General features: G+C 41.4%; 1 protein-coding gene across 1 annotated transcript in view; it reads left to right on the forward strand.

The window, feature by feature from the left end:
• The window catches only part of EPAS1 (endothelial PAS domain protein 1), a 153,383-nt gene that overhangs the window by 78,812 nt on the left and 48,562 nt on the right, over positions 1–26,009 (forward strand). The window contains exon 2 of the mRNA XM_039528832.1: positions 3,671–3,861. Coding sequence (XP_039384766.1) covers positions 3,671–3,861 — 191 coding nt within the window. The remainder of the gene's footprint in view (positions 1–3,670; positions 3,862–26,009) is intronic.

Consider the following 26,009-nt stretch of genomic DNA (forward strand, 5'->3'; position numbering starts at 1 on the left):
GCAGCTAGCCGGAGATGTTAGGAGTAACAAGAAGGGTTTCTTCAGGTATGTTAGCAACAAGAAGAAAGTCAAGGAAAGTGTGGGCCCCTTGCTGAATGAGGGAGGGAACCTAGTGACAGAGGATGTGGAGAAAGCTAATGTACTCAATGCTTTTTTTGCCTCTGTCTTCACAGACAAGGTCAGCTCCCAGACAGCTGCACTCTGCAGCACGGTATGGGGAGGAGGTGACCAGCTCTCTGTGGGGAAAGAAGTAGTTCGGGACTATTTAGAAAAGCTGGATGAGCTCAAGTCCATGGGGCCGAATGCGCTGCATCTGAGGGTGCTAAAGGAGTTGGCCGACGAGATTGCAGAGCCATTGGCCATTATCTTTGAAAAATCATGGTGATCGGGGGAGGTCCCGGATGACTGGAAAAAGGCTAATGTAGTGCCCATCTTTAAAAAAGGGAAGAAGGAAGATCCAGGGAACTACAGGCCAGTCAGTCTCACCTCAGTCCCTGGAAAAATCATGGAACAGGTCCTCAAGGAATCAATTCTGAACCACTTAAAGGAGGGGAAAGTGATCAGGAACAGTCAGCATGGATTCACCAAGGGCAAGTCATGCCTGACTAATCTAATTGCCTTCTATGATGAGATAACCGGCTCTGTGGATGAGGGGAAAGCAGTGGATGTGCTATTTCTGGACTTTAGCAAAGCTTTTGATACAGTCTCCCACAGTATTCTTGCCAGCAAGTTAAATAAGTATGGGCTGGATGAATGGACGGTAAGGTGGATAGAAAACTGGCTAGATGGTCAGGCTCAACGGGTAGTGATCAATGGTTCCATGTCTAGTTGGCAGCCGGTATCAAGTGGAGTGCCCCAAGGGTCGGTGCTGGGACCGGTTTTATTCAATATCTTCATTAACAATCGGAGGATGGTGTGGACTGCACCCTTAGCAAGTTTGCAGATGACACTAAACTGGGAGGAGTGGTTGATACGCTGGAGGGTAGGGATAGGATACAGAGGGACCTAGACAAATTAGAGGATTGGGCCAAAAGAAATATGATGAGGTTCAACAAGGACAAGTGCAGAGTCCTGCACTTAGGACGGAAGAATCCCATGCACTGCTACAGACTAGGGACCAAATGGCTGGGCAGCAGTTCTGCATAAAAGGACCTAGGGGTTACGGTGGACGAAAAGCTGAATATGAGTCAACAGTGTGCCCTTGTTGCCAAGAAGGCTAATGGCATTTTGGGTTGTATAAGTAGGGGCATTTCCAGCAGATCGAGGGATGTGATCATTCCCCTCTACTCAGCACTGGTGAGGCCTCATTTGGAGTACTGTGTCCAGTTTTGGGCCCCACACTACAAGAAGGATGTGGATAAATTGGAGAGAGTCCAGCGGAGGGCAACAAAAATGGTTAGGGGGCTGGAGCACATGACTTATGAGGAGAGGCTGAGGGAACTGGGATTGTTTAGTCTGCAGAAGAGAAGAATGAGGGGGGATTTGATAGCTGCTTTCAACTACCTGAAAGGAGGTTCCAGAGAGGATGGATCTAGACTGTTCTCAGTGGTAGAAGATGACAGAACAAGGAGTAATGGTCTCAAGTTGCAGAGGGGGAGGTTTAGGTTGGATATTAGGAAAAACTTTTTCACTAGTAGGGTGGTGAAGAACTGGAATGGGTTACCTAGGGAGGTGGTGGAATCTCCTTCCTTAGAGGTTTTTAAGGTCAGGCTTGACAAAGCCCTGGCTGGGATGATTTAGTTGGGTTTGGTCCTGCTTTGAGCAGGGGGTTGGACTAGATGACCTCTTGGGGTCCCTTCCAACCCTGAGATTCTATGATTCTATAAGATTTGTAAACACCTCTTAATTTTTTTTATTTCCTTTTGGGGGAGATGTGTTCTGTGGTATAAATGCATTTTATAAATAGACTTGGCAGAATTCAATTTGTAAAAAAAAAATTCTGATGGATAATATTGGCTTAATTGTAAGCATTTTTTTAGATTGTTATCCATTTTAGATTTACACAGTGGCATGACATTATTGGGGGATGTCAGACAATTATTTTATGACAGTAGACATTGATATTCAAAAAGTTTGACTTTATAGACTGTTAAAACACCAATTGTCAGCATCACATGTCAAAATATACAAAGTAAATATCCTTAGATCAAGAAATCATACCTATTCATTTGTTAGTCCATTTCTAACAAGCCTAATTCAAAAGTCAAAATCACTGGATTTTTACGCTAATTAAATTCTCAAGCAGCTTTTTTATTTTTTGCTTTGCCTATCTGTAAATCTTGATTATTACAGTGGAAATATTTTTTCATTGCTTTGTGTATGTACGGTTAAATCGACATTTACTGGTAAAAATCTAATCCTTCCAAGACTATTTATGAAGTACTGTATAGGAATTAATGAAGTTTTCCCTCAACAAATTAGCCACCCCAAACTTGTAACAAACATGCTTGTGTTTCTTGCTTCTTTAAACTTAGCATTGTGCTTTCTGGTGGATTAATTTTGTCCACTGCTCCTTGTAAAATACCTTTGACCTTTGTTATTTCTTCTTCTCCTTGGAGTGTGGAGGAGCCAGCTCTACTGGTTATGTTTATTTCACTGGCGGGACAGACAGGAGAGAGAAGGAGACTTTACTAGAACAGATTTTGTCAAGAATTGGCTTTATTTCATGCTACAGTATTTTTCTATTTAATATATTTCATGGTCAGTCTCTTTCATAGTAAAAAAAATAAAATAAAAAGAATGTTTTTTCATGTGTAGCATCAGCTTTTGAACTGGGACATTCTGTGTAGCCCAACAGAGTTTGATAGCCTACTGCTTACTTTTATTGAAATGCAAGGAATGGCCTTTCCAACTCACTATATCTAGGAGCAGTGCCACACTCCTGAAATAGCTCCAACTGTAAAACAGGAGCTGTGAACCTATCACCCTGGTGCACTGCTCTCTACACTCTGTTCCTAGCAGGATTGGATCCTTTGTGAGAGGTCTGTAGTCAGTAGTAAAATTCACATTATTAAGGTGTATTTTCTTTAATATCTGTCCCACATGACAGCAGTGTAAAAGATACTTGCACTGTAGGCAGAATTATGTGAACAGCATTCCATGATAATACTGTATCATTCCATACGTTATTTTATATAGTTATGGAAACTAAAAGATTCTGGATGTAAACCTTGCCCTTGTAAAGATAATGGGAGTTTTGCCTTTGACTTTAAATGGGGTCACAGTTTCTTTACAAGGCTTTTTGAAAAATATATATGTCTCCAAAGATTGAAAATATCTGAATTCAGCTTGCTTGAAAAATCCAAATAATTTTTAAAACCTCCTGAAAACAAAGTCCCTTAGTGAATCAAATTTAAATTGAATGATGGTAGCACCCAGGATTTGCTGTATCTTTTAAGTCTTATCACTAAAGGCCACATTTTTCTCCCATTGAAGTCAGTGGGAATTCAGTGGGACCAAATGTTGGCCTGAATAAAATTTCAACTTTTTCTTTATTGTGATGTCACTTTCCAGAGGCTTTTATAAAGAATCAAAATGCTATCACATCTATTATTTTAAGCCAAATGGCCAGCTGGCTCACTGCTGAGATGATCATACTCCTTGACAGTTAAGGTCTCTCTTAAAGATATGAATTGCTTCTCAGGAGCTGTCTTTTTTGCTTACTTTATAGGAGCAGCTCAGAAAGGAGGAAGGAGAAATCAAGAGATGCAGCAAGGTGCAGAAGAAGCAAGGAGACTGAAGTATTCTATGAATTAGCTCATGAACTGCCCTTGCCCCACAGTGTTAGTTCACATCTGGACAAGGCATCCATAATGCGTCTGGCAATCAGTTTCTTACGCACTCACAAACTGCTGTCCTCAGGTAAGGCCCATGGAAGAGAAAGGTCACTGTTAATTGATATCCCAATGGCAAAGGTATGCTTATTAGTTTCTAAACACAAGAGACTAAAGGCATAAAGGGGACTCCTCACCATGTGTTCTGAGAACTCAGACAAACATTAGAACATAGCTTTTCATCAGAACAATGGGATTTTTTTAAGGGCTTAGAGAAAATTGAGCAACATCAGTCATTAATCGTGCAAGGTATTAATTGTCAAAATAAGATTTGAAGCCAAATTCAATGACATTTCATATAGGTAGAAATTAATCTAAAAATGCCCTAGAAAATGGTTAATTAAAATCAATTAAAAAGATTTCAGGCTTCAAGAATGTAATCATAATTAAAATACCTAGATTATAAATTACAGAACATTTTCCATGCTGAGACAAGTAAATCCTGATTTGGCATGGAAAACACATTTGCATACATGCATCTAGAAGGTAGCTCTGACATTTTGAATGTCCAAAAAAACATTGTTTAAAAGGATTAATTGTGCTATATGCTGATAGTAGATCGCTAATAGATGGCATTCTGGTAGATCTGAGGCACAATGTGCTAAAATAGCTAAAGCCACAATCTTAAAATATTTGACCTGGATGGACAGATTCTGTTAAAAGAGAAACCACCCACTTTGCTCATATCAGAGCTATATGATGGCGCACATGGTGAATGGGATCTTTCAGCACCTGTAAATTATGAAATGTATTTTAAAAGTTTTTAATTACTGCTACCACTGCAGAGTATACGGGAAGTGACTTCGGTGGACATTTGTGGCCCCTGCAACCTGCAAGGTCAATGAAAGCAACTGTAATAGCAGTTTTCATTCTTCTTTGATTCTGAATTGTGGCAAGGAATAACACCTGTATTTAGTTTTATGACAGAAAAAATCAGGGATGTAAAATGGTAAAGAATAAATCCCTTGATGTTTGGAGGCATGCCATTACTCATTACCTACAATAGGATGTATAAGGAGTAATTACAACATCTGAAATCAAAGGGTTACTTAGTTCTTTGAACTAAACACTGTAAGATCTAGGGATGGTAAAACTGTTTGATTAAACTAAAAACAGACCTGAATCTTTGGATGTTCTTCAAAGTTAACTATGTCTTCAAGTGTTGTATGTCACTAGTCTTGATCTTTCTGGGGTGATTTTCATACAATGATTTCTTGAACACTGAAACTACAACATTAACAATAATTCATACAATGCCTGAGTTAAAAATGAAATAGTATGGGTGAAATTCTGTTCCCAGATAAGTCAATGGCAAAACTCCTATTGACTTCAATGGAGTCAAGATCTTACCCACAGTCTTTAAGTTGACAAGTGGGATATATAGTAATACTGCAAAAAAATGCTATTAGAAAGCATCTTATTTTTTCTGTTACTTCTTGAGTGTCTGTTTTATCATGGAGTGTAATAGCTAAATCACATGCTAATTGTAGTTATTCAGCAGGTCACATCAGATTAAGTCAAATTCACGCATTTCTTTTTCCAGGTGATTACGGGATGTGTGTGTGTTTACTGTGGTGCCTTTCCACTTCCTCAGAACTGATTTAAGAGTTTTTATTCTTGGCTCACAGTGATTGTGAGAACATTACATTCTATCTGTGCCTATTATAATTGAAAATGAAATAGAGGGATCTTTAGAAAACTCTTTGCTAACAGAACTTGCATATCATCTGTGGTTTTATGAGTAATATGCCATACTCAAACAAGTTGCATAAAATAAACAAACTTTCTTCCCATTAAAAACTCCATATATCATACCAACTAGTTACCAGTTAACCAATTTTAAATATTGTAGAATTTTTTTTACATCTACAGATTGTGAGCTATTGATTGGTTGAGAGTGGACTAGAGTAGTGGGAAAACAAATTTCTTTTTTTCCCTAAGGACAACAAGACAGATAACATTATATTGCAAGGATGTCTTTGAAAGTTAAAATTAAATAACTTCAGATTTGTTGTTCTCATCATCACACAAGGACACCAGATTTATTTGGCAATTACTAAGGCAAAATGAATTCTTTCAAAAAGAATTAAATCTATATTTCTTGGCAGACTAAGAAATATGAATAAAACATATCTTTTAGTGCCCTCATACATGTCTGGCTTAAGTTTACACTGCTTGACACTTCCAAGATCTGATATTGGCATGATTTGTCTGTGATATTAAATCAGCTTTTAAAACAAGTGTGTGGTGAATGCAACTGAATCACTTTGCCTGGAATACCCCACTACCCAGTACCTACATGAACCTGAAATAAGTCATCAGTTACAATTGGGACAGCCTTTGTTTTAATAATTCAACTTTTTATCTTCCAAGCCAAGTATAAATTTAACTATAAATCCAACAGCAAGTCAGATGTTGTTGTTCTGTTTGTACAGCAAATATAATTACAGCATCTAACCAAAGTCTGAGTTGTGTCTACACAGAATGTACCTTTAGACATCCAAGACTTTCAGAAGTTATTTTGGGTGTCTTCACTTTTGAGTGCCCACCTTGAACACCTTAAAGGGGCGTGATTTTTCAGAAAGTGCTTTACACCTGCTCTCCAAAAATCAGAACCCTCTAAGGTGTCCCGAACTGAGCATACAAAATCCTTGGTCACTTCTGAAAGTCCTGGCCGGTAGCCGTGTTCATCTCAGGTGCAAATCTGTTTAAGTTAACCAAGTGATCTACAGATGAATTTGACTCTGAATATTTGAAATAAATAGTTTAAAAATGTTATTGGTTTTAGAACACAGCAGTGTTAAATTACTGCAAAGATTTTTGAAATCCTTTTTGAAGAGACAAGACTTTACTTTTATCAGCTTGTTGCCTTCCTCAGTATTCACACATGATTACCATTAAGACCAGTGGGAAGAATGCATTGGTATCAAGGGAGAATAGAAACTTACCAGTAAAGTCCCAAGAAGGAAACACAGATTGAGATATTTTAGGAATTATATATTGAAAGAATTAGCCTAAAGTAAATCTATACCCATTAAGAAATTATTTCTTGCCCTGAATAAGTGTGATATTTGGAAATCAAGTTTTTTGTAAATAAAAGTTCGCATTTCTCAGAAAATTTTTAGCAGTCAAGGTTTAGTTGAAAAAAATATTGTTTTTGTCCCTCAAGAGAGAATGGGGGCTGGCTAATAATATGGAGAGCTTGACTTTGTTATATAATAGTTATGTACAATAGTTAATGCTTAAATACCATAGTTTTTCTGATCAGTTAATTTGAAAACAGGATGAGAATTAGTTTACCATCTTTGATGTTGGGCTCTTTTGAATTAGATACATTTTAGCAGCATACTAGCTGTCGTCAGACAATGATAAAATGTCAAATTTAATGGAAAACTTTAGTTTCAATACTATTTGTTGCTCATGTATGACCAGGATTGCTGCTCATCATGCAAACATTCTGAAAGTAGTGTGGAACAAAATGAAAAGTGGGTTGTGAGATACTTGATCACATTCTGCTGTCAGTCACACCAGTCTAAATCGAGACTGGCTGCAGTAGCTTGAATAAAGTTACCCTTGATTTATGTTGGTGTTCACAAGAGCAGAATTTGGCCCTTTTATTACACATGAGGGATCTAATTCCAGTAGGGTACATTGATAAAATGATTGCTCAGAAGCACAGAAGTTACTGTGACAGCTGGTCTCTGACTGCTGACATTGAAAATGGGAATTTAAAAGGCTGAATTCTCCATGAGAAGCAGTGGATCGCCTCAACCCAGGCTATTACTTTTCATTTTATCTTGTCTTTTTGGACACAACAATGATTAAGTCAACTAGACATTTTTTATAAACTGGACTTGAGTGTATTTATTTTGTAATTGCCTGGAACTGTAAAAATAATATTTGCTGCATTTATGTACTCACATTGTTAGTGAAACAAGCTGCCAATTCAACTTGAAAAAAATACTTTAAAGGGAATCCAGTACACAATGCTGCTTGCTTAGTGGTTATTCAAGCTTTGATTGTTTTCAACAAAAGCTACAGTCATTTAAGGAAAAAATGTTTTGATATCAAAGTATTTGCAATGTGTTCTGATCCTGCCAGGGGTCTGATACTTCCAAGGGCTGACCTCTATAATTCTCATTGTATGGGTGAGAATTCAGAGTGCTGAGCACCTCAGAGGACTGGATCCTACATTCACACTGTAACAGGAATTTTCGAAAATTGTGTGAGTGTGAATGTAGGATCCAGTCCTCTGAGGTGCTCAGCACTCTGAATTCTCACCCATACAATGAGAATTATTAAAGCAATTAGATAGCCAACTACTCTTGAAAGTTAATGGGTGTCTGACTCCATCATTAACAATAATAATAAAAATAATTTAATAAATGCTTAATAATAAACTCAAAGGGTTGTACATTGGAGGTCAGTGTCATTATCTCTATTTTACAGATGGGTAAAATGAGGCACAGAGAGGTGAGGTGACTTGCCCATTATCACCCAGCAGGTCACTGGGAGAGCCAGGAATAGAATTTAGGTCTCCTGAGTCCTGGGGTCCAATGCTCTGTCCACACTTCCTCCTCCATTAAGGCCCTCTGAAAATACCTGCCTCCATGTAAGATGTTGCAACTCCATTGAAGTCACTGAAAGATCTGAATTTGGCCCTTTGTGTCCTATCATAATAGGAAGTAGCTGCCTGAATATCTCAGAGTTCAAAAGGGTAAAAAATACCAGGGTTTGCTTTTATAAGAGTTGTTCTTTACTTAGTAACACATTTCCCTTTGATTTTCACAGTGGGCAATTCAGTGTGGGAATGTTGGAAAGGAAGTCTTTAACATTTAGAAATACAGGCTGTAGGTCTGACAGCCTGATTGAGATCAGTATCACAGGAAGCAAACTGAAACAATAGCTTTATAATTGTTTCCATGCTGTGTGTAGACAGAACAGTACACAATATAACTGGAACTTAGCATAGATATTGCTAAATATGATCACCTTAAAGATTTTTCAAGATGTCTTCTAATTATATTGACATGATAGATTTTGTCATCTTTATATTAGAAAATGAGTGTGATTATTTTAGAATATATCTTGTTTTTTCCAAATTAGGATCTTGATCCTGCATTTTAGTTCTGTGAGTAGTTCAGCTGAAGTCCAAAGAGGAGTAAGAGTTTGCAGAATCAGGTTCCTAGGATCTTTAGTACACAGATAAAATTTGATGGATTGACATACGGCCGGGCATACTCTCTGAAACAGGGCAAGGGACTCAGCTGTTTGGGAGAGCCTCGGAGTAGAGCCGCTACTCTGGATCTACTCTGGATCGAGAGGAGCCATCTGAGATGGTTCAGGCACCTGATAAGGATGCCCCCTGAGAGGCTTCCTTTGGAACTCTACTGGGCACGCCCCACTGGAGAAGCCCTGAGACTGACCCAGGACACACAGGAGGGATTATATCTCCCAGCTGGCCTGGCAATGCTGGGGTATAGGCAGGCTACTTAAATATCAGTTTTGTATATTAATACATGTCGCCAGCAACTAAACTGAGACTGTAACAACATTCATGAGAAAAGAAGCATGACTGGGACCAATGCCTTGCACATCTGAACTCTCATTGATGTTAGTGAGTTGTGTGTTTCAGGACCATGTAATATGGATCACATTATGCCAGATACTTTCATTGGGCTAATCAGGCAAAGATTGTTTTGTCAGCTTTCTCTCTCCTTATTCTAAGTGTACAGACACCTGGGACACTTTTCTGTGTAGAAATCCAGCAGAGGAAGTTGGGTGTTGGGAGTCGTTTCTGTGGAGAGAGACAGCAGAAGGAATGGAGAGGGAGCTGGGAAGCAGACGGGAAGTTGTTTCAGAGAAGGGAGGTTGCAAGGAAGTCGGTGTGAAATTGTTTCAAGGGAGGGAGACAACAGAGCCGGAAAGCCAGCGGGGAGCAGAAGGGAAAAAATAGCTGTTCTGTATGATTTTAAGGGATAGCATAAACTCTACAGAGCACTGGTCTGGCTATTGTTTAGCATGTCTGGACAAGCTGAGACCATTGTGACATAAAACATTACTTAAAAATAGCTGTTTGTTTGCTTTGCTTTGCTTAATTGGAAAAATAACTCCCTGTGTCGACCCCAGCCCCATCAGTGAGAGTGGGAGAGCGTGTTGAATGTTACATTCCTATAATGGCATCTCTCTTGAGAAAAGTCATATCTGACTTACTCCAGCTAAGCGTCTGATCCTACAAGGTGCTGCGTGCCTTCTGAATCTCCTCACAGGTCTGGGTGGCCCTGACTAGATACGAACGCTTTGTAATAAAGTTACTAAATAGCAAGAAGGCAAGTATTTTCTAGAAGTTGTTGATGTGCTTGTCTCTGAGGCTACGTCTACACTACCCGCCGTATCGGCGGGTAGCGATCGATTTTTCAGGGATCGATATATCGCGTCTCATCTAGACGCGATATATCGATCCCCGAACGCGCTTCTATCGATTCCGGAACTCCACCGCCGCGAACGGCGGTGGCGGCGTCGACATGGAGAGCCCCAGACATCGATCCCGTGCCGTGAGGATGGGTAAGTTATCGATATAAGATACTTCGACTTCAGCTACGTTATTCACGTAGCTGAAGTTGCGTATCTTATATCGATTTTTCCCCTTAGTGTAGACCAGCCCTAAGTGAGCCCTTCAGGAAGCTGGCAGCTTTCCTAATGGCTTTTTGCTGATGCATCTAAATTGCAGCTTTTATTGAACAAATTGAGAATATCTTCTCAGAAATGAGGATTGTTATGTCAGGCCAGAGAATCACAGAAAAAGTCAATTTCCTCTGATACTGAACAAGAGAAACTTTACTAGAATAAGACAAATAATATTATTTGTAAAGCTGTTCTGTTTCTCTGTGATTCACTGAAGTGCAGTGGTTCTCAACCTTTCCAGACCACTGTACCCCTTTCTGGAGACTGATTTGTCTTGTGTACCTTTTGCCTTATAAAATCAAACAAAAGTACAGAAGTGTCACTGCACGCTATTACTGAAAAAGTGCTTCCTTTCTCATTTTTACCATATAATTATAAAATAAATCAACTGGAATATAAATATTGTACTTGCATTTCAGTGTCTAGTATATAGAGCAGTATAAACAAGGCAATGTCTGTACGAAATTTTAGTTTGTACTGGCTTCACTAGTGCTTTTTATATAGCCTGTTGTAAAACTAGAGAAGTATCTAGATGAGTTGATGTACCACTTGGAAGACCTCTGCATACGGGGACCCTTGGTTGAGAACCACAGCTGTAGCACTTCTTCCTAGAATCTTCCATAACCCTTCTCCTGTCTGCCTTCCTACCATAGTTTTACAGAAACAGAACATGTATCCTAACAAAAACCCTCGCTCTTTACCCCACACACGCCAGATAAAACCCTGTCACCCTTTTTTGGGGGGAGTAGGGAATATTAATTGTTGTTATTGGGGAGCATGTGATTTCATCTGCTGAACATGACATCCAAACAACCTTCTGAGTATTTGCCTAGCCCAGGGGAGGAGTCAAGCATTGAAGATTCACTCTTAGGTCATGCCAGTGCAGACAATTTCCAATAGACCACATGTGCATTTGATACTTCAAATTAAAAAAAGTCACATCTGAGCAAGATAAAAGGTGTGTGAAAGAATACAGACCCTTCTTTCAGATGGCATATGGTGCTTGTTTACACCTGAGCTGTTATATCTTTCAAGGGAAATCTGACTTTTAGCATTTAAATTTGTTCCAAGAGGTTGGACTAAAGGAAATGAGCAAGCATCTATGGAAAAAGTGTTCTAAAACTTGGGAACAGTGCACATCCTGACAGTGGGAATTAATCAAAGCTTGTTTACAAGGGCTATTTTTAGCATAAAAGAAGGGTACTATAAACATTACAACAAGGACTTGCCATAACAGTTCAGAGTTACTGGGTGATCGATTGTACTTTTCTGTGAGCAGGGGAGAATTGATTAAAAAGCTGTAAAAGATTTAAATTTTACACAAACGAGGAAATACTTTCTCAGAGGCAGCATGATCCAATAGCTAAGGCATTGGATGGGGACCCTAAGCACCTGGGTTCTATTCCTGGCTCTACCGCAGATGTGGTGTGTATAACTTTGGGCAGGTCAGTTCACATCTCTGTGTCCCTTCCCACCCTTTGCCTTGTCTATTTTAGACTCTAACCTGTGTGGAGCAGGGATTCTCTCATCATGGTTTGTACTGTGTCTAGCACAACGCAGCTCCAGTGTTGGTTGGGGTCCCTAAGTACAACCCTAATACAAATAATAAGTTGTAATGTGGTGTGAATTAATCTAAATTTAAGGAGACCAATGAGTAAAATCGAATTTTGCACTCCAGTCTTGAACTTTTACGATCAAGGCACGGTAACTATGCCACAATCATTATTAAAGGAGAAATGAAAAGGGCTCCATTAAAAAGCAAGCCCTTGTTTGTAAGATTCCACAAAGGGGAAAATACACATCATGCTTGTTTCAAAATGTAATTAGCAATTTTTTGAACATAATTTGAGTCAATAATTACCTTCCTAAACCCCTGAAAAAGCTGGAGAGAAGATGCCAAGTTACCTCTGCCAAAGTAAGTGACATCACAGCTACTGTAAACATAAGTCGAAAAAGTCATTCTGTTCTAACCCCCTATTTTCATTCCCTCCCAACTTGCTCAAACATTTTCCTCTGGGGCTAAAATAGCTCATGCTTATGGTCCAGTGCAGTCCACTGGTAAATTGCCTAAGAAAATTTAAAACAAAATAAAATGGAGTCATTTCTGAGATATGCTTGAATTACAAAGTCTCTCTGTTTACCTTCCTATCAGTCTGCAAAATTGTGCCTCTATTGAAGTGAATCAGATTTTTGCCATTGACTTAGGACTTGTCTGTACACAAAAGTTGTACCGCTTTAACTATACCAATGTAGTTAAAATGGTGCAACTCCCCTAGTCTGGCCTGGTCACGCTAGTATAAAGATGCTTTATACTGGGATAGTTATTCCCCATGCAGGAAGGGCAATGACTATACCTGTATAAGGCATCTTTTATACTGGTATAGATACATCCACACTAGAAGTTGTACTGGTAAAACTACGGGTAAGAAATCACGCACCTAATCAACACAGTTATATCAATACAAAAAATATGTGTAGACCAAGACTTGGCTGTGAGCAGCAGCAGGACCTACAAGGCGCTAATTAACTACAAGTGAGGATTCCCATTAACTACTGACATTGAGGCTGCCAGTGTTATGCAGCGTTATGCCATGTTTTCTGTACTAATATAACGTTAAAGAAATGGACAGGGTCCGATGCAACAAAGAGTTGATGCTTAAATTTAAGCATGTGCTTAAGTGATCTGCTGAATTGAGGCCCTAGGGCTTGATCGTGCACTTCTTCATGAGTGCGGAAAGGAAGTCATTCTGTGCATGTGTATGTGACATAATACATACGGGAAAGTAACGTAATCATCTGATACTACAAGTAAAGCATTTGTTTTTTACCGTTGGTGGTACTGAGTATTTTGGAATACAAAATAGTCTTTCTGCTTTTGAATGGTGATGTCTTGCTAATGCAAATTTAATGAGCTGAGAAAAAAATAGAAAAAAAGAGGCTTCAGTTGGAGCCGGAGAGTCGAGAAGATTAGGTTTGCTGTGAACCCACATGGTGCAGTTTGTTTTGGGTTATGGCCAGGGCCCCTGCTGACTAAACTATTTGCTTCCGGAAGAGTAGTCTTGACATTCTGTGTGCAGCATAATTGCACTTAGAAGGCAGATGGCCACTTACATGAATTGTTTTAACTGGGCGTTATGGTCAAAGTGAATATTATTCAGATCTATTGTGGTATGTTTTCTACCTGCCAATTCCAACACTGGTGGAATGCCATTGAAGTCAGTGGAGTTGCACAAGGGAGGAATTAGGCCCTACATGTTTGTTTTATCTAAATTGTTATGCACAAATGAAATGACATTCACTCATTAGAGCTCAGTCTTGTCCTATGCTGGGTGTGGTGGAAAGTGGCTGAATGATGACTCCACTCCCTCGCTTCCCAACACACCCACACAACATCAGGGCATGATGCCTAAATAAGCTCTCCAGGGAGCTCTAGAATTCAGCCTTAGTATGTTCCTACTGGGCACTTCAGGTGTGTGTTCTGCTGGCTACGGGGTATGGTCAGTTCCAGTATGTAGGGGCTGCAGTGTATGACCCACTGAAATTCTCCTAGCCACACCTCTCAGTGCATTCCCATGCCTCACCCAGTGAGGTTGCAGAAAGCCTTATGGAGGCTTGTCTGGTCAATTGACTCATCAAATAATGTCAATTGGCCTGTCAATTGACCGCCTATTATTTGACCACAGTCAAGTATTCCAGCAAAAATGTTCTGATGTAGGCAACGACTACCTTTCTGAATGTATCATGGTGCCATCTGTTAGCAAGCCTACCTAAATATCTTGGTCACTTACATTACTACATGCTAATGCCACCTGTTGGGGGAAAAGGTGAACTAATTCAAAGATGAGCATTTTGATTGGCTGAAATCATTTAGAACAAACATTGTAGGCATGTATATTTTTGTTTGTATACCAGGCCATCAATGTTCTTGGCGGATTACAAAGCACATTAAACAAGTTAAAAGGGACATTTCCTGTCCTCAAAGCCCGTACAGTCTAAACTGACTAGACAAACATATAAAATTAACTCAGAAGGGAGTGGAGAAGGGAAAGGAGGGTTCAGATTCATTAAACCTCCTTCCCCAACACAAGAAGAAAAGAGGCACAGCCATTAAGCTGCTCACCGAGTTGGCCTGCTGTCTACCTAGCATAAGAGCATTTTAAAATGACTTTTTCTCTTATAGTTGCTTTGTGTTTGTTTTATTTCTGTTTAATTTCATTTTCTTTTCTTTTGTAACTGTTCTGTCTTAAATAATGTTCACATTTAAATGCTAACCTGACATTGCTAGAAAAGATAATTATTCTTTCATCTTTTAGAACTTCATTTCATTGTTTCACATTTTTCTGAGTTAAAATATCTCAGTTAAGTAAATTTGTTTTAGGAATATGTATCTATCTAAGGCTAAGTCTATTGGAGACCATAAAGTCTTTCTTTTTTGCTTTTGCTGTGGTTACTGTTCTAATAAAGTAATGCTTTAAAATATTTGACCAGTTTTGACATTATCTGATAATATTTTACTGATCAATTGACCGATTATATTTTGGACTGGTCAAAGTGCTCAACCATAGGTATAAGTAGGATTTACCCTTTAATCTTAAATCATTAATTCTTAGGTAGGTTAGAGTAAGAACAATTGATCTCCATTTCTTTCCTGCTAAAATATATGAAATAGATAAATATGATATGTATTTATAAAGTAATAGCTACTTCAGTATTCTAGCAGACTTCTGAAATCAGTGTTTTCAGTAGAAATGGGAAAAATCCCTAACGATGAATCCATCAGTATAGGGTAGGAAAAATGATAATTTTCATTTCCATGAATACATGTTTCTTCTGTACTAGAATAAGCAAAGCATAGGAGTTAATGCCTTCTTGATATACTGTGAAACCTGTACAGGAGGCTTCTGCTAGCCAGCCACCTTTTGTCTTAAGAGACTGACCTAAACTAGCTACAAACATATTGAAGGTGATTTTGTTTTAGACGAACATCTCCTTTAAGCAAATTATTTTTATCTGTCTCTTGACTAGTACCTTAAGAGTGGTTTCAGCACTGGAATGTAGGAAGAGAGATTCACAAAATCTAGGCATGAACTAATCTGCTTGTGCAAATGAGTACTTGGGTGTACAGATCAGGCACATTTGCTTCTGCCATTACATGCAGGTTCAGTAATTGCAGGTGCAAATCAGGTATCTGCAAATAAGGTATCTGAAAATCAAGGCCATAAATGTCCTTAGTAGTAACAGGCATTACATACACTTTTGACTGGAGAATAGACCCTGTGTGTTGCAGTAGTAATAGTAAACAGCAATAAAGAAACAATACATTCTTCTTTGAGTGCTTGTCAATGTATATTCTGCTGTGGCAGGGCATGCACCCAGTGCACTTGAGTTCAGATTCTTTTGGTCAGCCGTGTCCATTGGGAGCTGTGCCTGCACTCTGAGCATAGAGCAGCACTGCACCTGGGAGTGTGTCTCCCAGGCAGGTAGACAGATGTGCTAGCTCTGGCCCAAATAGTGCACTAAAAATAGGTTGGATGTTGCAGCACGGGCAGCAGTATTGGTTAGCTCTGTGAGTACAAGCCCACCCAAAGCCCTGGGTCTGTAGTTGGGTGGCCAGCCCATGCTGTCATCCACGCCACAGCATCCACACTGCTATGGTTAGCATGCTAGCTTGAGCAGAACTAGCATGTGTTGGTCTACCCAGGCTGGGAGACACCTTTCCAGCTGCAATGTAGATACACCCTGTGTATTCTCGTACCTCCAACTGAGGATGTAAAGGGCAGGGTGACCCCAACTGCCCCTTAGTTCTGTCTCTCTGTGGCAGTACCCTCTTTGCTCACTGTGCAGCTTACCCATTGTTTTGTAAATAAATAGCTGTTAGTTAGTGACTATTGTTAGTTTAGCCCGGGGTTGGCAACCTGCAGAATGCATGTCAAAGGTGGCATGCAGGCTGATTTTTAGTGGCACACTGCTGCCAGCCAGGGTCCTGGCCTCTGGCCCTGCTCAGCCCGCTACCGACCTGAATGGACAGAACCCGGGCCAGCAGCGGGCTGAGCAGGGCCAGAGGGACCAGCGGCTGGGACCCCAGCTGGCAGGGGCCGGTGGACGGAACCCCAAACTGGCTGCCAGTCTGGGGTTCCATCTGCCGCCTGCACTGCCAGTCTGACACACAAAACCTTTTACTGGCACGCAAAGCCTTAAATTAATGAAGACTTGGCACACCACTTCTTAAAGGTTGCCGGCCCCTGGTTTTAGCCTTTTCTTTTTTCTTCAGTAATAAGGAATTTTGGTTTTGCCTCAGTGTTTGCCCTAGTACAGGGAACCAGGGATCAATCATAATGACTGAACACAAATTTCCAAGTTGCCCTTCATTCTGGCAGTAATGTCTCTCAGTAATGGGCATGCCACATGCTTGTTGTATCCGGGTACGCAGCACATTACATAGTGATGTTCCATCTGTAAATCAGTTTCTAAGTGCATCGAAGGCGCTATGGCATCTCACCTGAAAAAGTTCCTGCTAGAGAGGTCAGTGAGTCCCCCTTCAGGCCCTGGGTGCCTTGGGCAGAAACCGTTGCGTGCTCATTATCTAAAAGGACTCCTGCTGGCTCTTCTACTTACTGAGTTGAAACAGCTGATCCTCCTTGCCTGGTTAAATCTCAGGGGACAAAGTGGAGGAAAAAGCAGAGTCCACAGAGGGAAGAGATCTAGGTTTCCATCATCAGGTCCTTCCTTGGGAGTCACAAATCCTTTCAATGCTCAGCTGAACGGGGAGCACAAGGCACAAAAGGGTAACTCTGGCACCCAGTCAGGCACCTGTGATGATAAAATACAGGTAGGATCTGATGAGAAACGGTCAAATGAAAAAAAGTCCCATTCAATTACATCATGTAATGGCAGACAGCTAAAAAATGGCAAGTTTTTAAAGTGCTTATATGCCAGTGCTAGAAGTCTAAATAATAAGGTGGATGAACTAGAGTGCCTTGTATTAAATGAGGATACTGATATAACAGGTATCACAGAAACATGGTGGAATGAGGATAATCAATGGGACACAGTAATACCAGGGTACAAAATATATCAGAAGGACAGAACAGGTCGTGTTAGTGGGGGAATGGCACTAGGTGTGAAAGAAAGCGTAGAATAAAATGAAGTAAAAGTCTTAAATGAACCAAACTTTATCATAGAATCTCTAGAGATAGTAATTCCATGCTCTAATAAGAATACAGCAGTAGGGATATATTACTGACCACCTGACCAGGTTGGTGATAGTGACTGTGAAATGCTCAGAGAGATTAGAGAGGCTATTAAAATTAATAATTCAATAATAATGGGGGATTTAAACTATCTCCATATTGACTGGGTACATGTCACCTCAGGATGGGATGCAGAGATAGTTTCTTGACACCTTAAATGACTGCTTCTTGGAGCAGCTAGTCCCGGAACCCACCAGAGGAGAGGCAATTCTTGATTTAGTCCTAAGTGGAACACAGGATGTGGTCCAAGAGGTGAATATAGCTGGACCGCTTGGTAATCGTGACCACAATATAATTAAATATAAAGTTCCTGTGACAGGGTAAACACCACAGCAGCCCAACACTGTAGGATTTAATTTCAGAAAAGGGGAAGACACAAAAATGAGGAGGTTAGTTAAACAGAAATTAAAAGCTACAGCGCCAAAAGTGAAATACGTGCAAGCTGCATGGAAACTTTTGAAAGACTCCATAATAGAGGCTCAACTTAAATGTATACCCCAAATTAAAAAAACATGGTAAGAGAAACAAAAAAGTGCCACTGTGGCTAAACAACAAAGTAAAAGAAGCAGAGAGAGGCAAAAAGGTATCCTTTAAAAAGTGGAAGTTAAATCCTAGTGAGGAAAATAGAAAGGAGCATAAGCTCTGGCAAATGAAGTGTAAAAATGTAATTAGAAAGACCAAAAAAGAATTTAAATAAGTTAGCCAAAGACTCAAAAAGTAATTAATAGGAATTTGTTTTAAGTACATCAGAAGAAGGAAGTCTGCTAAACAACCAGTGGGGCCACTGGATGATCGAGATGCTAAAGGAGCACTCCAGGACGATAAGGTCATTGCAGAGAAACTAAATGAATTCTTTTAATTGATCTTCATGGCTGAGGATGTGAGAGAGATTCCCAAACCTGAACCATTCTTTTTAGGTGACAAATCTGAGGATCTATCCCAGATTGAGGTGTCCTTAGAGGAGTTTTGATAAACTAAACAGTAATAAGTCATCAGGACCAGATGGTATTCACCCAAGAGTTCTGAAGGAACTCAAATGTGAAATTTCAAAACTACTAACTGTAGTCCATTACCTATTATTTAAATCAGCTTCTGTACCAAATGACTGGAGGATAGCTAAAGTGATGCCAATTTTTAAAGAGAGCTTCAGAAGTGATCCCAGCAATTACAGGCTGGTAAGTCTGACTTCAGTACTGGGCAAACTGGTTGAAACTATAGTAAAGAACAAAATTGTCAGGCACATAGATGAACATAATTTGTTGGGGAAGAGTCAACATGGTTTTTGTAAAGGAAAATCATGCCTCACCAATCTACTAGAATCCTTTGAGGGGGTCAGCAAGCATTTGGACAAGGGGGATTCAGTGGATATAGTTAGATTTTCAGAAAGCCATTGACAAGGTACCTCACCAAAGGCTCTTAAGCAAAGTAAGCTGTCATGGGATAAGAGAGAAGGTCCTCTCATGGTTTGGTAACTGGTTAAAAGATAGGAAACAAATGGTAGGAATAAATGGTCAGTTTTCAGAATGGAGAGAGGTAAATAGAAGTGTCCCCCCGAGGTCTGTGCTAGGACCAGTCCTATTCAACATATTCATAAATGATCTGTAAAAGGGGGTAAACAGTGAGGTAACAAAATTGGAAGATGATAAAAAACTACTCAAAATAGTGAAGTCCCAGGCAGTTACAAAAGGATCTCTCAAAACTGGGTGATTAGGCAACAAAATGGAAGATGAAATTCAGTGTTGATAAATGCAGAGTAATGTATGTTGGAAAACATAATCCCAATTATACATCTAAAGTGATGAGGTCTAAATTAGCTGTTACCTCTCAAGAAAGAATCTTGGAGTCATGGATAGTTCTCTTAAAACATCCACTCAAATGTGCAGCAGCAGTCAAAAAGCGAACAAAACATTGGCAATCATTAAGAAAGGGATAGATAATAAGACAGAAAATATCATATTGCCTCTATATAAATCCATGGTACGCCCACATCTTGAATACTACATGCTGATGTGATCACCCCATCTCAAAAAATATATATTGGCATTGGAAAAAGGTTCAGAAAAGGTAAACAAAAAATGATTAGGGGTATGGAACGGCTTCCGTATGAGGGGAGATTAATAAGACTGGGACTTTTGAGCTTGGAAAAGAGATGGCTAAAGCAGAATATGATTGAGGTCTATAAAATTATGATTGATGTGGAGAAAGTAAATAAGGAAGTGCTATTTAATCCTTCTTGTAACACAAGAACTAGGGGTCACCAAATGCAATTAATAGGCAGCAAGTTTAAAACAAACAAAAGGAAGTATTTCTTCACACAACGCACAGTCAACCTGTGGAACTCTTTTCCAGAGGATGTTGTGAAGGCCAAGACTATAACAGGGTTCAATAAAGAACTAGATAAATTCATGGAGGATAGGTCCGTCAGTGGCTATTAGCCAGGATGGGCAGGGATGGTGTCCCTAGCCTCTGTTTGCAAGAAGCTGGGAATGAGCAATTGGGAACGGATCGGTTGATGATTACCTGTTCTGTTCATTTCCTCGGAGGCACCTGGCAATTGGCCACTGTCAGAAGACAAGATACTGGGCTAGATGGCTGTTCTTATATCACTTCAGGACTGAGGCCCCCGGTACTACCCAGCCCAATACTGATGTCATCTTCTCAGCTCTCTGTGGCACCAACATCTTCAGTACTGAAGCATTGTACAGAACACCTTCTAGTCTCTTCAGTACCAGATTCCCTGCTATTGGCAGTAGTGAGGGTGCCTCCCCTGGTACCAACTGTTGCTCCTACACTGGTATTGAGCATAGGCGCCGACTCTGTGGGTGCTCCAGGGTTGGAGCACCCATGAAAAAAAAATGAGTGGATGCTTAGCTCCCACTGGTAGCCAGATCCCCCCCAGCGTCTCTCGCCTGCCAGCAGCCCCACCGATCAACTCCTCCCCATCCTTCCCTGTGCCTCCCACCCACTGCAATCAGCTGTTCCGCAGTGTGCAGGAGGCACTGGGGGGAGGAGTGGGGATGGAGTGTGCTCGGGGAAGGGGGCAGAGCTAGGGCAGGAAGAAGTGGGGTGGAGGTGGGCCCTGGGGCTGAGGGGGGGTTGAGATCCCCTGGGAAAGGAGGAGCCGGCTCCTGTGGTACTGAGTCCTTAAGCAATATTGATCAGAGTTCAGTCTAAGGCATCTCCCAGCCCATCAGCTGGTACAGTTTCTCCTTTCCAGGATGACTGTTCTTTCTCCTCCTCAGACTCTGAGGGCAGTAGAGAGGTTTCACTCACTTCTTCTCTGAGGTCTGGGCATTAAGACCAGTATACACCTGAGAGGGAATCAAAGACTTAGTTTATTTATCTTTAGCCTATAGAATCTCAAAGAGTTATAGTATTTCCTGGTGTGTTATAGTATTCCCCTTTGCCACCTGCCTCTTATGCTTCCCAACACTCTTGGCCTTATTAGGTTCCATGGGGAATGAGTCATGCTAGAAAGCCAGAGTCTGCATCTCAGTCCAGAGCTAGGTCACCTTATCCATCTCACAATGGAACTCTACAACAAGCATAGTCTGTTCCACAGTCTGCTGAACAGACTGGTCATGGCTCTGGTGAGGAGTCGCTGACAGAAGACCCTCCCATCCTAGCATTCATCTCATCCACATCCCCTGTAGAGACTGTGGTCCCTATGTCATCTGCCTGGACTCATCCACATCCCCTGTGGAGACTGTGGTACCTATGTCATCTGCCTTGACTTAGATGACTATAAGACGTTCAACAAAAAGCAATATCAAATGATCGAAAATTCTGCATCACAGCTCCAAATGAGACTCACCAATTACCTGTTGGTGAAGCACAATTATATGAATTGAGATTTCATATCTAAATTTGCAGACAAGCTTCTGTCATGCTGTCTGGAATAGCTCATGGTTGTGAGTGCCTAGCTCAGGGAAGACTGTCAGAAAACAGGGCAGACACCCCAAACTAGTGGTGTGTTCTATAATTAGATTTCACCGAGCCAGTGACAAATAGGAACTTCTGGATCACTATACCAGACTTATCATGGAGTCACAGACAGTTCCCATACACTCTCCAATCTATCTTGCCACCCAGACAAAGTGGACTTTGTTATAAAATAGTTACTTACACCAAAAATCACATCACATTTAGGTTGCTTCCAGTCCCAAGAAACCAGTCACTTACCCCAGATTAGTTGGTACTTTAGATCTTATACCAAAGATAAAACTAGTAGCCAATTCTGTAGTAAACTAACTAAACATTTATTAGCTAAGAAAAGGAAATGAGAGTTATTGAGAGCTTCAAGCATGGAAAATATTTGCACAGGTGAGTCAGAGTTTGTAATTTCAAATGGTGGCAGTGATGTAATAAATTGCCAGTTTTCCAAGTCTTTTCAGGAAGCCCATATTGTCTCTGGGGATCTCAGCTTTGCATCTGGCACCCTTCCCTGTAAGAGTCCAAATAGTCCATAGATGCAGGATCCTTCCTTGAATCCATACTTATAGCTTCTTCTCACAGAAATCAAACTGATAGTGTCACTTTACATGTGAACTTTTCCTTTGATTACGGAGAGTAAGTAATGCATTTTGAGTCTTTGACCTTCAAACATTACACACAATGACCACTTTCTTTGAAATTAGCACTTTTCTGTTAAAGTTCTTCATTTGCATTCCACAAGGCTTCTTTCCTGCTTGATGGCTCATATGATAGGTTATGTAGTTACAGGGGTATACACTATGTAAATGTTTGCTACTCTATTATAATGGGATACAAATAAGTGAAAACAAGCAAGTAACATCCCACTAGTTTTCATGATGTTTAAACACTAAGTACACTCTTATACATTTAACCATCACTTTGATCAATATTAATATACAAGCGAATTGGCCTAGGGCTCTGGCATGAGCTGGCACCTGGTCTGCCAAATGTCACACCTTCCCCAAGGTACTAGGGAGAATTTTAAGTCTGTGGTGGTCAAAGGCCAACTGGTGCTGCGTACTACCCTCCAAGCAGCTATTGATCTACAATTACAGCTTCCAGATTTATGGCTACCTCAATTGCCAGAAGGAGATCCTCTTGGCTCTAGTCATCAGGGATCCCTAAAGAGGTACAAATTACAACTGAGGATCTTCGTTTAAGGGATGTGATACTTTCACTGTGAAAACAATGAAGCTTTACACTTTCTGAAGGACTCACGTACCACACTAAGGTCCTTAGGAATCTATACTCCTGCATCAAACTTGAAGCACTTTACTCCTCAACCACAGGAGAGGCACGCAATAAAGACAATTTGAAACTCCAAGAAAGTGCCAAAAATTCCATAAAAGGAAGTAATCTGCATCCACCTCATCAAGGCAGCAGATCTAAGTGCTTGGTCAGGAACAGTGTACATATTCTTCTGGATATTCCTGTTTTATCCCCTCCTTTTGAGAATCTTTTATTTCATTTTCATATGATCTGGATCATCATCACTATGGAGCCCTGTACCCTGAAAATCATAGAAATGGGTTATTCCATCCAATTCCAGACCACCCTCAGCCACAATCCCCATACATCTTCTCCATCCCTTTTCAGGCCCTTTCTCATGACAGCAGGCTACATCAGGATGTTCAGTCATTTCTAAATCCCAAAGCAGTGGAAGAAGTGCCTCAAGAGAAAGAGGGCTGGTGCCTTATTCTGGACCTGAGGCAGCTGAACACCTTTACTCTCAAGCTCAAGGTCAGGAAGGTGGCTCTGTCCTTGATAATTCTAACCCTAAATCCACTTGACTGGTACACAGCATATGACCACCAGGATGCTTATTTCCATATAGCAATTTGTCCTGCCCACAGAAGGTATGAGAGTTCAAGTGGGCAATTTGTACTGCCAGTGTAGGTTGCTACCATTTAATCTATTGACAGAATCAAGGATATTCACAAAAATGGTTACCAGCAGTGGCAGCTTATCTCAGAGGACAAGTGCAGGTTTATCTTGTACAGAACAACTGCTACTCTCTTTAGCCTCTTTAACAAAAAAAAGTTGAATCAACAGTGAGATGACCCCATTCAGTGGTCTCTGTTCTCTCTTAGACCTAGAGAGGTGAAAAGTCAATACTAATTCCCATTCAAGGGATAATCATGGTGTACCTCCAGCATGGCTGAGGCAGTTTTGGTGCTTGAACCTAAAAAAATCTCTCCATCAAATCTACCATAAAGTTGCCTCTCCAGCTAGAGCAGAGGTGGGCAAACTACGGCCTGTGGGCCATATCCGGCCTGCAGGACCCTCCTGCCTGGTTCCTGAGCTCCTGGCCCAGGACGCTAGCCCCCGGCCCCTCCCCCGTAGCATCAGCTCACTGCACCACCGGTGCAATGCTCTGGGCAGCAGGGCTGTGAGCTCTTGCCAGGTCTTGCAGCTGCAGAGCTGCGGCCTGACGTGGTGCTCTGTACTGCGTGGGGGCGTGGCTGGCTCCAGCCGGGTGGCGCGGCTGCCTGTCCTGGTGCTCCAGCCACCTGTGCTACAGACAGCATGGTAAGGGGGCAGGGGGCAGGGGGGTTGGATAAAGGGCAGGGGAGTTTGGGGGGGTGGTCAGGGGGCGGGGGTGTGGATAGGGGTCCGGGTGGTCAGAGGGTGGGGAACAGGGGGGTTGAATGGTGAAGAGGTCCCACAGGGGCAGTCAGGAATGAGAGGAGGAATTAGATGTGGCAGCGGGGGCAGTCAGGGGCAGGGATTCTGGGGGCAGTCAGGGATAAGGGGTGGTTGGATGAGGCAGGAGTCCCGGGGGTGGTCAGAGGGCAGGGAACAGGGGTTGAATGGGGGCCGGGGTCCCGGGGGAGAAGTCAGGAATGAGAGGAGGGTTTGGAGGGGGCAGTGGGGAGCAGTCAGGGACAGGGGATCCAGGGGTTGTCAGGGGACAGGGAGAGGTGGATGGGGCAGGGGTCCTGTGGGGGCCCGTCAGGGGGCAAGAAGCAGAGGGGGTCTGATAGGTGGTGGGGCCTGGGCCACATCTGGCTGTTTGGGGAGGCACAGCCTCCCCAAACTGACCCTCCATACAATTTCGGAAACCTAATGTGGTCCTCAGGCCAAAAATTTGCCCGCCCCTGAGCTAGAGGTAATAACTCAAATGGCTTATCTTCCACAAGAGAGATTCCAAGACCTGTCCATCTACCTACAAGTTCATCCCAAGATATTGGTGAGGACTTGTTTCAGACTTAGGACACAATGGCCTCCTCCACCTATGTAATGCAGCATGACAGACTTCATCTTCATTGCATGCAAGGTTGGTTGAAGTCTCTGTATCAGCCAAGTGGTCATCACCTGGATATGTCAGTGCATGTTCCCCCAGAACAAGATAGAGGTATTCCACATTTTCATGCCCTCTGGTGCCTTGGTTCTTAAAAGACCATCTGAGGGTATATCTCCCAGTCAGAGAATGTCCCACTCCTTGTGATCTAAATATTGTACTGACAGAGTTAATGGGCCCACCCTTTGCACCATTAGCTACACAATCACTATTTCATCAAAACAGTCTGCCTGGGAGCAGTACTATCCTCCATAAGGCTAGGAGAGATGCAAGCACTAGTGCAAGGGCCCCCATGTACAGTTTTTCATAGAAACCAAGTGTCCTTGAGACCTCACCCAAAGTTTTTTGCCAAGGTAGTCTCTGATTTCTATCTAAACACCATTTTATACTCCCATCTATGTTTTTCCCCAAGCCACATTCAAACAAAGGTAAGGCTAAGCCTCATGCCCTAGAAGTTCTTAGGCACTCTCTTTCTACAAAGCCAGAACTAAGCCATTTAGGGTATCCCCCAGATTATTGATACCTTATGGGTACAGAGTGAAAGGTCAGGCCATTTCAACATAGAGACTTTCTAACTGGATTTCTACTCATATCTGACTGTGCCGTGAGTTAGGAAACGTAGGCCCGACAGTGAGAGTGACAGCTCGCTCTACAAGAGTGCAAGCAGCTTCTGTTGCTGCTTTGAGAAATATTCCAATGCTAGAACTCTGTACTTAGGGTCCAGTGCACATAGTTGCCCAGTTTTACTCCATAGTGGAAGTGTCAAAATCTGATGCTAATTTTGGTAGGGCCACGCTTTGTTCATTATTTAGGTAGGCTCCTAGTGCCCATTTCTTATGATATAGGTTATTGCTTGTGAGTTGCAAGAGTGGAATATATATAGGCAAGGACTCGAAGAAGAAGAAGAAGAAGAAGAAGTAATAGTTACTTACCTTACAGTAACTGTGGTTCTTCAAGATATGTTGC

This window comes from Mauremys reevesii, linkage group 3 (assembly GCF_016161935.1).
Source record: "Mauremys reevesii isolate NIE-2019 linkage group 3, ASM1616193v1, whole genome shotgun sequence".
Taxonomy (NCBI): Eukaryota; Metazoa; Chordata; order Testudines; family Geoemydidae; genus Mauremys; species Mauremys reevesii.